At 31.5% G+C, this 13,937-nt stretch overlaps 1 protein-coding gene across 2 annotated transcripts in view; it reads left to right on the plus strand.

Annotated features, from left to right (window-relative positions):
* Positions 1-13,288, plus strand: part of LOC106457009 (leucine-rich repeat and immunoglobulin-like domain-containing nogo receptor-interacting protein 1) — a 46,232-nt gene extending 32,944 nt beyond the window's left edge. For both annotated transcript variants that reach the window (XM_013916396.2, XM_022382822.1), the window contains exon 3: positions 10,603-13,288. In XM_013916396.2, the coding sequence (XP_013771850.2) occupies positions 10,626-12,170 (1,545 nt within the window). In that variant the 5' untranslated portion in view covers positions 10,603-10,625 and the 3' untranslated portion in view covers positions 12,171-13,288. The remainder of the gene's footprint in view (positions 1-10,602) is intronic.
* The last annotated feature ends 649 nt before the right edge of the window (positions 13,289-13,937 follow it).

Genomic DNA, 13,937 nt, shown 5'->3' on the forward strand with positions numbered 1-13,937 from the left:
TTTTAGACTGCAGTCTGAGAAGAAATCTTCCTTTAGTTGTTTTATTAATAAACTCTGACACCCATATATCACCATTCTCTCAACGCCGTCTCGTATCCTTAATGAACTTAAAGATTATCATAATAGCGCCGTGAAATGAGGTGCTTTTTATTTGAACATAATTATTCATGTAATGTAAGACCAAAAGAATCATCTAATGAAGACATTAGTCTTTGTCTGTACGGCATAACCTCGAAGTACTGGTCGAGTTCACGAACCGTATTTCTATTCATTCATATTCTAATAAGGATCTTGACATGTTACAGTTAAGTAAGCACTCTCGAATGATATTGATATTAATACGTAATGAGATGTACATGGTTATATATTTAGTGATAGAATGTATACAGGTATGGAGCTACAGTGAAAAATGAGTACAAGCCAGGTTTAAGCAAGCCTTTCACATAAGTTATTAAGCACTGTAATTACTGAAGACAGAATACTTCCAATGTTCATAGACATGATAAATCTAATACAGTTAATGAAGTGAAGAACCGCAGTTACCTCTTCAAAACACTCCGTCTTAATTACACAGATAAATTCTAGAAGATCCACCTGGCCATCCATGGTGATTTACCTTTTTATCAAACTGTTATCAAGAAAAGTGACTCTCTAATTTGCGAAGTAAAACGTCTCATGTATCAATTATTTACCAAAGCGCTTAAGAAGGAGATCAATTTTTCAACTAACTGCATTCTTCCATATTCACTTTTATCAAACTAATTTTAAGTCGGCCCTCTGATTCTCTGACACTTTTAAAATAACTTTATGTGCTGTTCGCAGACCGATGTTATTTAACTCATGTGATACACCCTTATTGGTTAAAATAATAAATAATTATGAAAGATAGGACATCGTAGAAATATTTGTCTGAATTTTATGTAATACTTTGACCATAATGTTGGTGTAAATATTGCACCAGCTTCTGTAACAGTCTGAAGATTATTAACATTTATTGGCTTGAATGTTTTATCATTTTTTTATATAAGATTATGCCTTGCTTAAATGTGTTATGCAAATGTCTAGTTAAAAAGCTCTTTGTAAATTACGTGAAAAATAGTTTTGCTTAAGAAAATCTTTAGGATAGCCTTGTTTTGTTACGTAATACTTATCGTATTAAGAACAACTTTTTAGGAGTGAAGTTAGGCTGTCATAATGGACCTTACAACATTTAAAATAAATATTTATGTGTTTAAATATTCTTAATTTGTTATGATTCCGGGAAGAAAAGTTACTTTTCATTGTGTTTGAAAATTGATAGGTCAATTTTTCACACTTCTCCAGCCTTCACAGATTCAATACGCTGTAGTTACTCTCCATCATCCATTTTTGTACATCAAAATGCACTTATACATCTTAATGTGTGACTAGTGTTCTTGTTGTACTGCAGTTTCACCTGTTTATAACTTGATATCATTATTATTATACAAAGTATGTGGACTTTTAAATAGAGCCCATTTTCTTGTGAGTATGGGAGTTGATCAAGATACTGAAAGCCGGTCTCTTTACCATTAGTTTTCCAGAGTATCGTATTCTCATAACAATGTTGAAGATCTCATAGAAACCTCATCCACATTAAATTACCACATTGAAATATCTTCAAGTTTCTCCATAAAAATAGTTAACATATCACAGATGAAGTAGCTAACTGACATGACTTTTGTATGTAGTAATTACTCTGATAAACTGAACAATCTTACCAACCAGATGCTATAATGCGTTGAGTTTTCATTTCATTAATTTGTAAGGACAGAAACTGAGTTACGTTGGTCACCCTGTAAAGCTCAAAATATTTTTTATGGGCATATTGGAATGAGATTCCACTTTGACCCGTATCTACATAAACATTCACTGTACAAGTACTTATAAGTATATTAACATGGTTCAAATGTAGGCATCACCTATTATGTAAATAGTTGGTAAAATTTTATATCACCTTATGAATTCCTGAGATTTTTTGTACATTGTATAATGGTTCCGTAAATAATATTTGGTCCTAAAGGTCATTCAAGGACAGATTAATTGTTATGGTGTAAAACTACAGAAAAAAAACATTAATATAAATATAATTTGAGTAGTTTATTAAATGTCTATCAGTCTTTCACGCACAACTCGGTATATATCTCTCTAACGTAAAACATTCTTCTCAGGACTTTATGGTCTGGTCTGCTTTTCTGAGCTTACTCAAAACTTAATTTGGATCTAACTTTTTATATTTTCGGAATGTTGATATATGAGGTATTTATTCTACCGGTGCTTCGTGAACTTTTTAACTGGCATATGGAATGACGAAATGGACATATTAATGCAGAAATAAGCAAAACAATAGCGTCGGTAATTCCATCTCGCATCTTTCCGAGGAGGGTGACATGGCTCAAGCGTGAAACACTCATCTGATTGTACATGAATTATAACGTCTCTAAACGCTAACGTTGACTTGTGTGTATGACATCATATCCAAACATTTAAGTAGTATTTTGTTTATTCATGTATCTGTGAAAAACATTAAGCTCATCCAGTCAGTGCTGAGAAACAATAAAGTAACCCATTAACCGAAGAGAAATCTGGTTTTACTCAAAGTTCAATAACTTACGTCTCTGATTCTCGCATGTTTTGTTTCAGAAACATGTTATCAAATTGGAAGTGATTACCATTAATAACTTAGTTAGAATAGGCTTTATTTTCTGCAAAATAAGTTGGGGTTTACACTTTACTGAATGATGCTTTTTTAATTTTAGTATCCTTTTAAAGTTCACTACTACTTAGAAAGCAATTTCAGAAAATAAAAATTATTGAAATTCGTAAATTTAAATATACACTAAAATCCATGGAAAATACTTAAATATCTTCTTTATATTTTTTAAGGTAATTGATTAAAATTCATTTCTCTCCGTGGGCTTAATTTTACAACTGATATTAACGTACATCGTCATAACGTACAGAATTCTATCTAATGTAGATTCAATTCCAAAAACAAAATCAAAATTTAATATATATATGTGTGTGTGTGTGTGAATTTTTATATTACAAAAATGACGTTAAAATACTACATACATGTTTATCTGGTACTAGAGACGAATTAATAATTAATCAATGAAACGACGAATTAACTGTCCTACTTCATTCTTGTAATTCAATGTAATTTCATATATTTATGTTGTTTTTATATCACAAATGTGTTGAATTGAAAAAAAAAACTACACAACACGAAAAACATGAATAACATGAATATTAGAATAACTTATGAGATCGAAATAATTTTAGTTTTAACAATCTGACTGGATGAATTCTATAATTAACGATCAAACTGGATAAATTCTATAGTTCAAGATCAGACAGAGTTATTTCTAGAGTTAGCGATCGTATTAAAGATTAACTTCTCGGTTAATAATTAGGTTAACTTAATTCCAGTATTAGCAACCATTTTAACGTAATTCCAATACAGTTAACATCAAATTTAAATCCACGTGTTAATGTAAATAAATGAGGTCACAATAACAAAATGTTTTAGTATATTTTGTCTTAGGACAAAGTATGTGGTTTTAATCGTTAATATAACTTTTTTACATGAAATAAACGCAAGATGTTGTATTGATGCACAGAGTTGAAAAATGCTCAGAAGTAATCTTTCGACATCTTCTAAATGCTGAATTCAAAGATTGCTTTCAAAAAGAATTTTTCAACTTCTTTGTTAAAATTAACTTTTACACACAATATCATTATAAGTTTGTAAATTCTTGATTTGAGTTTAAGTATTTTTTTATGTTTTCTATGATCTTGGATAGGATTTTAGTCTGGATAATATTGTAGGGTAGGACATATATATAACACCAATGATCACAACTGCAGTTGGGCTGATAACTATTTCTTGGGAGGAGTGTTAAGTCACGTTGACGTTTGTAATAACGTATATTGATTTATATGAGGAACATAAATTTCATGTATAAATTGTGCTTAATGTTTCACTTTACACTATAATGTATTGACTAATTTCAGACTTCTCTTGGTAAAATTGAAAAATATTCATAGTAATGTAGTTAAGTTTCATAGTTATTTTTTGCCATTTACACCTAACTTATTTGTACTTCTTCTTCATTCCATTCTGCTTTATTGATTTTGATAAACCATATGTATTTCTTTAGGGACTATAATGGAATTACTTTGGGCCTAGGAGCTTCTACATTAGACCTTTCTAGCTTTGGTAGTTATTAATAGAGAATTCCACTTATAGGTTACATCTTGTTTGTTTCCTCATACAGCTGAGCATGGCCTTGTGAATTGGGTTTTGGTTGATTGCTACGTAGTTCAGCCAACAACAATGAAAGTAAAGTAATGATTGAAGAAATGACAAAAATTAAGTGTTTTTTTCGTCTTTGTTTTATGTGCTTGGCTTCTGTTAGCACGAATGATTTAATCTAACAATTTCTGGTGTTCGTTGTACAAAAGGTACGTTTTCCCTTATTGCATTATATCAGAGGAGGTGTGTGTAATAGAAAATTTGAAGTTTTTGGGTTCTGTCGAAATAGTATTATATCACTTGAATTATTATTTTTTTCTGAAACAATCACAAAATATTGTTTTCCAGTTCTCCTACGAAATATGTTGTTGGAAGTAATATAACTCTTGCTAGTAATCTCCAACAAGAACTAGAATATAGAATACTATGTAAGTGTGAAATCTAGCATTATACAGATGTTAAGTTGTTATATTAACAAAAAATTTGGAGCCTCACCACATCGTTATAGTCCATCTCGCCACGCTAAAGTCACGATTTATCTGATGACTGTATATTTGACAGTGGCCCTGCAGCGTAATTTAAATTGACAAAGGTACCATCGTATTGCTATCATGTCCAAAGCACTCCACTACTCCCTGTTGCTGTATATGATCTGTCTAGTATACACCAAATATGATTTCCCATCACCCGTTCCAACAGTTCGTTGGCACAAAAATCCATAGACGCTGTATCCAGCGATTTTACCGTTATATATTTGTATGGGATAGCATAAATATCCGTTTCATTCTCTAGCCTCTTAAGGTATGCTACAGTTGAACATGAGGTATGACTGTAAACCTTATATAGGTGAACCCATAACCTATTGGCCTCGCTTTCATACGGAGACCCTACTCAATTACGTTGCGTGCTGTTGCCCTGGACAAGTAGACGGATTTTGTCACTGAATATGCATTTTTGGATTCTTACCTGCTTCAAGACGTCACACTTTGCTAACCATGGCTTTGGTACAGCTTGTTGCAGGCTTCTTTCTGGATGGTCATGGTGCTCCAAGCTGATCCATATTATTTTGTTTTAAAATTCCATTACGTAGAAGGGGTATTCTAAAATCTAAATCCTCCGCCTCAGTTAATCTTTAAAATTTGCATATATGAATATCTTGCATCAGAAAGGGCTGTTTCATACTCTCCCCAAAAACGATTAATTTTCGGTGGCATCATACTCCATACTAACGCCAAATGATGTCAAAATGTAGTTCTGATCCATGTTGTTTAGGCTTTAACTGTTACGTGTCCTGTTGACTTGCATTTTCCAAATCACTTTAAGGTAACATACTCAACTACCTGTAAACGAAACATTAGAGTACAAGTCATCCTAGTTTTATTTCTATCATATCTATATTGAAAAAGGCTGTATATTCTTGTTTGTTTAACGTTTAATGTTGTATTTTATGTTTTATGCCATTTATTTTACTAAAATAGCCACTAGTTTCTTTAAATAATATAAATTATACTCTGGGTTTCACAGAGAGTTTTCATTTGTTTAGTAAATAGTTTATATGTAAATATGAAATATATATTTCCATTCATATATTTAAAATCTGACAAAAATTAATAAACTTAATACTTTACATAGATTTCGTTTTACTCAAAAATCAACGTAGCTCCGAATAAGTATCATGCATATTCGTTAATATCACAAACATCTCAATTAGATCAGAAACTACCATGTTTACAATTAAGAGAACCAAAATATTTATAATCTATATAAAACACTTATGGAAGCACCATGTTCCAGATATGTTGATTTCGAGAATGTTCTTCTATATTTTTTGGGGAGTAGTTTGAAAAAAGTAATTGTACAACAATACTTTATCTTTATCAGATAGTTACCCAATGGACCAGCGGTAAGTTTACAGCAATGCTGAAATCCGAAAATTGATTCCCCGCGGTGGACGTAGCACATATAGCCTAATGTGTAACCTTACGCTAAAACAAATCATATATTAGTTATATTATATAATGACATGTTAACAGAAATATGATGCTAATTAACTAATTAGAAACAGTACAGAAACGAGTTCTGGGTGTTTATGAAGACGGTTGACACATGGAGTAACACAGAAATCCTTGTAAAAACTAAACTTGAATATACAGGTATGCTATTTCTGACATAAACATCGTTCAAAGACTGGAAGTTTGTAAAGAACAAAAGCTGATCTAGAATCAATGTCCTTTTCCTGGTGACTGGCTATTTGTTAGAAAAGTTCGGAAGGGGACAGATCCAGCCAGAAAAAATATACAGCACTTTGAGATAGTATTCTCTGTAAAATTGAATGCTAGTGTTTCAACTTTAATGATCTCCCACGTTCCTCCTAGGAGATTTCTTTACGACTTTCTGGGATATTAATTTGAGAACGAAAAACTATTTGTCTGAGTTAATGAAGTGTTTCGCGGACTTTCCCATCTTGGGGGTTTTACGTTGTTTTGTTTGTTATCCATATCTGTCTTATGCCATCTCGCAAATTCACATATAAGTTTGAAACATTTGTTTTTTGATAAACGACTATTACTTGCATTATAAGAGATATCATAGATGCGTTTCAACTGATTCGGTTGAATGCTTACCTACAATAAGTGCGTATTTTGAACTAAAACGGCGCTTTTAGATCTCTATCTTCCCGCCCCCAAGTATCACAGTGGAATGTCTGCGGATTTACAACGCTAGAAACCGGGTTTCTATACCCGTAGTAGGCAGAGCACAGTGAGCTCGTTGTGCTGCTATGTGCTTAACTTCAAACAAATAAAAATTCCCATTTACTTTACTTATCATAGAATATAACTCATTGAATCCTTAGTTTAAAGGTTAACATAAAACTTACAGTTATATCAAGAGGCATAAACTTGTAAGGTGAAGATATGGCGCAATCAGTAAATGAAACCACGGCGCTAAATTGAATATGAGGTTCGCTGATGCAAGTAAATACTTCAATTCAGTTATATCATTCCAAAACCTTGTTTTTGGTATAGTCTCCCATACTGTGTTTCGATTTCTTTGAAATTATATATAACGACTTACACAAAAGAAAAGTTTTATAAAGGTGCCGTTCATACATCCGTAGAAATTTTAAATCATTTCAGTTTTTATAATCAAATAAATAATATATTTAATCGTGAAAGGATAGCCTTGTATAGTGTTGACCTTTAAGTCGGGACTAGTTTGTGACTTTAATTGTACTTGTTTTTTTATTTAAGAAAGATAATCGTGATCTATGTAACTGAAAAAAATAATACTAATCGTTTACTTATTAAAGTAAACTGGGTTGTAATATGCCCTTTGTCGCAAATGAATCGCTTAGCCGTTTATCTTATAATTATTCTAGACGCTATTGTAATAGGCATGAACTTGCAATAAGTACGTCTTTCTACTTTCAATGACATTTCTGTTCGACATAGTACTTTCGAATGGTCTTTTGTTAAAGATTATAACAGTTACCAATGTTTTAATTGCTTGTAATTAAGCACAAAACTACATAATGGGCTATCTGTGCTCTGGTTTATATCATTGTAAATCCGCAAACATACCACTGTGTCAGTGGGATACTGTTTTAATGGTCTTTGGTTAAAGATTATAACATTTATCATTGTTTTAATGGTATTTGGTTAAAGATTATAATATTTATCAATATTTTAATGGTATTTGGTTAAAGATTATAACATTTATCAATGTTTTAATGGTATTTGTTTAAAGATTATAACACTTATCAATGTTTTAATGGTCTTTGGTTAAAGATTATAACATTTATCAATATTTTAATGGTATTTGGTTAAAGATTATAACATTTATCAATGTTTTAATGGTTACCATTAAAACATTGATAAATGTTATAATCTTTAACCAAAGACCATTAAAACATTGATAAGTGTTATAATATTTAAACAAATACCATTAAAACATTGATAAATGTTATAATCTTTAACCAAAGACCATTAAAACATTGATAAGTGTTATAATCTTTAACCAAAGACCATTAAAACATTGATAAGTGTTATAATCTTTAACCAAAGACCATTAAAACAATGATAAGTGTTATAATCTTTAACCAAAGACCATTAAAACATTGATAAGTGTTATAATCTTTAACCAAAGACCATTAAAACAATGATAAGTGTTATAATCTTTAAACAAATTTTGGTTAATGATTATAACATTTATCAATGTTCTTTAATCAAATATTATATGTTATCAACGTTTTAATTGTCTTTTATCAGAGAATATAACAATTATTAATGTTCTAATGGTCTATGGTTAAATATTTTAACAATTTTCAATGTTTTAAGGGTCTTTGATTAAAGATTACAACAGCTATTTATATTTTATTGAGCTAAAGTTAAAGATTATATTAAAATTATGACAGTTATCTATATTTTATTGATTTATAGTTAAAGATTATATACAAATTATGAAATTTTTCTACATTTTAATGATCTCTGATTAAAGATTCTAACAGCTATCTATTTTAATTCCTAAAGTTGTTTAGCATTAGAAACTGTTTCTAAATTTTAACATATTTTTGAACCCTTTGTCTTCTATATAAATGTTGGCATGATAAAAACTAAATACGTTTAGTAAGGAAACAAGTTTCACAACTTCGTAACTATAACATCTTATAGCCAAGGACGTGTTTTGGTGGAAAGAAAAAGGTTTAACATTATTATTTTATGAGATAGCATTGTTCACGTTTCAAAAGTATCATCATTTATCGTTTTAACAGTTAAGAACCAACATTTCTAAAAAATATATTTTACCACTCTTTTTTTTTCCAGCTCAAATAAAAAATTAATGTGCGTAAACAGATATTCTTAATGATAAAAGTAGTTGTTTTATTTCTATTAAATTTCGTTTCTTTATCCTGTAATTTGTACTAAGTGTGTTGCGGGAAATTGTACTTTATCAGATCAAGAATACAGGTTATCATTCTTGTACTTTACCATACGTTGTTAACATGTACGTGTTAAAAAAATCTCTGGCGACACTACTATGTATTGCTTTATCTATATTGATAAAAGTTCTAAACTTTGTTGTCTAAGATCCTCCGTAATGTTAAAAACGTATCGCAAAAACATTTAGGAAAATCTTTGAACCTTTCGATTTTCAGACAATGTTTGTTTGTTTTGAATTTCGCGCAAAGCTACACGAGGGCTATCTGCGCTAGCCGTCCTTAATTTAGTAGTGTAAGACTAGAGAGAAGGAAGCTAGTCATCACCACCCACCGCCAACTCTTGGGCTACTCTTTTACTAACGCATAGTGGGATTGACCATCACATTATAACGCCCTCACGGCTGAAAGGGCGAGCATGTTTGGTGGGACGGGGATTCGAACCCGCGAGTCGAGCGCTCTAACTACTTGGCAATGCCGGTTCATTTTCAGACAAGGAAACATCTTCACGAAAATCGTAAATGTGCTAATAAAGTACGCTTTTAAAACAATAAAGAATATTTTTGATATTATGTCAGTAATATACCTTATTTCTACATTTGTTTGAGTTGACGTTATAATATTTTTTAAACGTACAATAAAATTAATTATTATTATCATATTTGTATTTCTATAAATACTATAGCTTTAAGAATTTTTTTTTAAAAACCTCTCCGATAAGAAAAAGAAAAATCATTTATCAATACGTGGCCTGTTTTGCCAATTTTCTATTCGAAATGCCCCCAGTGGCACAGCGGTATGTCTGCAGACTTACAACGATAGAATTCGGGTTTCGATACCCGTGGTGGGCAGAGCACAGATAGCCCATTGTATAGCTTTGTGCTTAATTACAAACAAACAAACAAACTATTCGAAAATGGCTCTAACCTCGAATGCTCTCTTAAGTAGTATATATATTAAGTGTTTGTTGTTTATACCGTACCGAAATGTTATAGTTTTCACCGTCGATCCTGTCCCGTTTTAGCTGTTTGATTGCTTTACTTCATAATGTGCCTTTAGTTTTTTCATGTCCAACTTGAATGTTGTGCAAGCAAAATAAATTAAGATACTGTCCGTTAATCCCGTTAAGTAAGTTAAGTACCATTTCAATATAGTATATTTCTTCATTTATGAGTGATAATATTCATAATTTTTAAGTTTCGCATGTTTTCGTTTTTATTATTATAGCAATTTATATAATAATAAGACAAAAAACCTATTTAGAATTACTATGAATGGTTTGCATAATGCAGAATACATTCTGTAAACGTAAGATTATTGTTTAACAATTCATATTATCATTTTTGGATAATAAAACTTCAATAAAAACACGTTATTCTTTTTATTGCAGAGCTTATTTTGAATTGAAGCATCATGCAGTGCTTGCGGGGATCACGTGGGATAATGGTTCTTCTCTTCTACATTCTATGTTTGTGGACAGAGGTCTCAGCCATGTGCCCCATGCGATGTAAGTGTGACGATCAAAGTCTACGAGTTTTATGTGCTAATGCCAACCTAGACGTAGTCCCCATTACCTTGAATCCAGAACTTCGTGAACTTATTCTAAACAACAATCACATTAAAGGTATAATGTCCTCCTTTAGTGTATACCATAACTTGGAATACCTGGATGTCTCACACAATCAGTTGGTAGATCTGGGAGAATACAATTTCAAAATGCAGGGTCGTCTAGAATTTCTTCTATTAAGTAGTAACATGATCTCTTCAGTTCACAACCACTCTTTTGTTGGTCTACAGCAGCTGAAAGTGCTGCATTTAAATGAGAATTTTCTAGAAGACGTACCGTCAAGAGCGTTTGTGCATTTGCCTAACTTAGAAACACTAGATCTCTCACGAAATAGAATAATCTCCATTTCGGAAGACGCCTTTGAGGGACTCGAAAACATCCGTGGTCTGTTGCTAAGAGATAACAAACTTAATCGCATTCCATCTGCTGCATTTCAGAACGTTCCTACGTTGTTAAAACTAGACTTTGGGTTGAATACAATACGAGAAGTTTCGGAAGGAGCATTTGCTTTCCTCAGACAGCTAGAAGAGTTATCTCTAGACGGATGTGGTCTTCGGACAATAGATATTAAAGGATTTCAGCAGTTAAGCTCTCTTCTTGTCCTAAAACTTCACGATAATGAACTTCAAGAGATTCCCACATCAGCACTGCGTAATGTCAATCGTTTAGAAGAACTTAATATAGGCCAAAATAAGTTTAAAGAACTTAAGCCTCGTTCCTTCCAAAAGCTTAAATATCTTAGAATAATCCAAATCAATGGCTCTCCAATGTTTACCAGCATTCGTAAAGATTCTTTGTTTGACAACATTAATTTACAGAAATTTATTATAGCTCATAACAAAAATTTAAATCATATTGACTCGCATACCTTTGATGGTCTTCCCAATTTGAGATACGTAAGCTTTCGTGGAAATGCTTTTACTACATTTAATTACGACTTACTTCCTTGGGACGAGTTGACTGTTCTGGACGTTAGGGACAATCCGTTGGCTTGCGACTGTAAGCTGTTGTGGCTGTGGAAATTATTAAGAAACAAAAATTTTTCCAGTGATGCTCCAAGTAATGTTGTGGAAGTCCACTGCACAAGCCCCCCTGGATTAAAAAATATGCTGCTTACAAAAGTTACGGAAGAAGATCTCGGGTGTTATATAGAAAATAGAAGACAACAAATGATTATCGGTATTATAGTAGCTGCTGCGATAGCAGTTGGTGGTCTTGTTTTGCTGGGTTTCCGTTACAGAGAGAAGCTTGCTGTGGCTCTTAAGAATAAGTGGACCTCTCGAAGAAAGGAACCTCAGTACCAGAAAACAACCTGCGTGGAAGACGAAAGTACAGTGCTACAAACAACAGCTCAGCAGTCGCTAAAAATGACACCAGTCACAGAACTGTAGACTCACTAACTGACAAGGACAAATAAAATCACTACTCTCATTCTAGATGTTCAGTATAAGTCATTGTAACTTTGTATCGGTTAAACTTGCACATCAGGTTATTGATGCCGCTTTATCTTCTATATTGTGATAACATTACTATCTTTCAAGTTAATGAACTTATGATTTCTCTGTTACAACTGGAAACATTCATATTTACGATGTGAAGGACAGTATTATAACCTGTGCTGTAGATGTTGGATTAGGACAAAACGGTTTTTGTAATGTGAAACAAACAAATGAAAATATTGTGTTTGGCTTGTGAAAAAGATCTCAAATCTGAAGTTAAAAGTCCCGAATAAAAATGATTCTTGAACATTAACGCATCTATATATTATAAACCAGAGTGTATACGAATAGTTAAAAGGAGATATTAATATTTAAATTAATTACTCGAATTATTCTCTGTGTTATATTGTAAACCAATCATGTATCGGTGTTATAAAAATGTGTTTAGACTTATAAATGGAAGAGCTCATAAAAAAAAAGTTTACGTTAAACTGGCACTGTGATGAGGCTATTCTGAGGTCTCTTTATTGTTCGATCTAAGTACATTTTGTCTCTGTTGATGTATATAAACATAAAACTGGTCACAATCTTAAGTATAGATTTGTATTACTGAAAGTATAATTATTGTGATATCTGTTGCTGTCATCTTTGTATTATGTATTGAAAATTATCGTTTAAACATTAGAAGCAGATTTAGCAACAATTTCAATTTATTTTGGGTAATCATAAGAATAATATTGCTAAAAAAATATGTTACTCTTTTTTAATATTTTGTCACCTAAACAAAATGTATAGTACTTCTGCTGTTCATGTTACGTAAATAAAATTATTACATGTTTTATCAAAGCAAGTTTTACGTTTAATGGATATGTTTTATTGAGTAATTATCTGTTTTCACCGAAAAGGCAACTTTTTTAGGTTGTAAAAATCTAAATGTTATTTTCCTACGATTTCAAAACTACATTTAAATGTTAATCATAAATAAACGTTACGTCATAGATGAACCTCTAGCAGAATTTAAAGTGTCAAATATATGGCTTATGAGCATCTTTTAACACTTTATTAACGTAGATGACGTGTTTTAAGGTATTGTCTTTAATAATTAAACTTATTTCATTCCCAAAAGTCAATTGTGATTGAATAATTCCCAGACTTTTTCAACAGATCTTTCTAAAACTTCTATAAGTTCTGCTAAAGCTATCTGATGTATTTATAGATTGTATAATGCTCTATAACCTCACTTCACATATCAAGTGAATTATCATGCAGTGCATAACTATAAATCTGTTGTTGACACTTCTGAGTATTCGCTAGTTATCACGTGAATATTCAGTTTTTTTCTTCTGTTTTATAGTGAAATGATAAAATTTAGGCATCTTAAGAACAAATTGGAATGTTTTTTCGGAACTTCTAAGCTACACATCTGGCATTATTAACTTAACGAGAACTTTTTTAGAACGAAAATAATGTATCCACTCTTTCAAATATTTAATAAAAACGGATCCGGGTTAATTATGGCTACATCAAACACTTATCTTGATCTACTTTATTAAATTGTTTGTAATAGAAATCTAACAACAACAACAAATACTTCCATAATATGAAACATAGGAAAGTCCTTAGTTTCAAAATGCATACTTGTGTGTATTCAGCAGCTAACTTTCCATTCTCCAGTTTGTTTTGTTGTTGCTAGTGTTGAAACTCCTATAATTCTACTCA

The sequence above is a fragment of the Limulus polyphemus genome, unplaced genomic scaffold (assembly GCF_000517525.1).
Source record: "Limulus polyphemus unplaced genomic scaffold, Limulus_polyphemus-2.1.2 Scaffold281, whole genome shotgun sequence".
Taxonomy (NCBI): domain Eukaryota; kingdom Metazoa; phylum Arthropoda; class Merostomata; order Xiphosura; family Limulidae; genus Limulus; species Limulus polyphemus.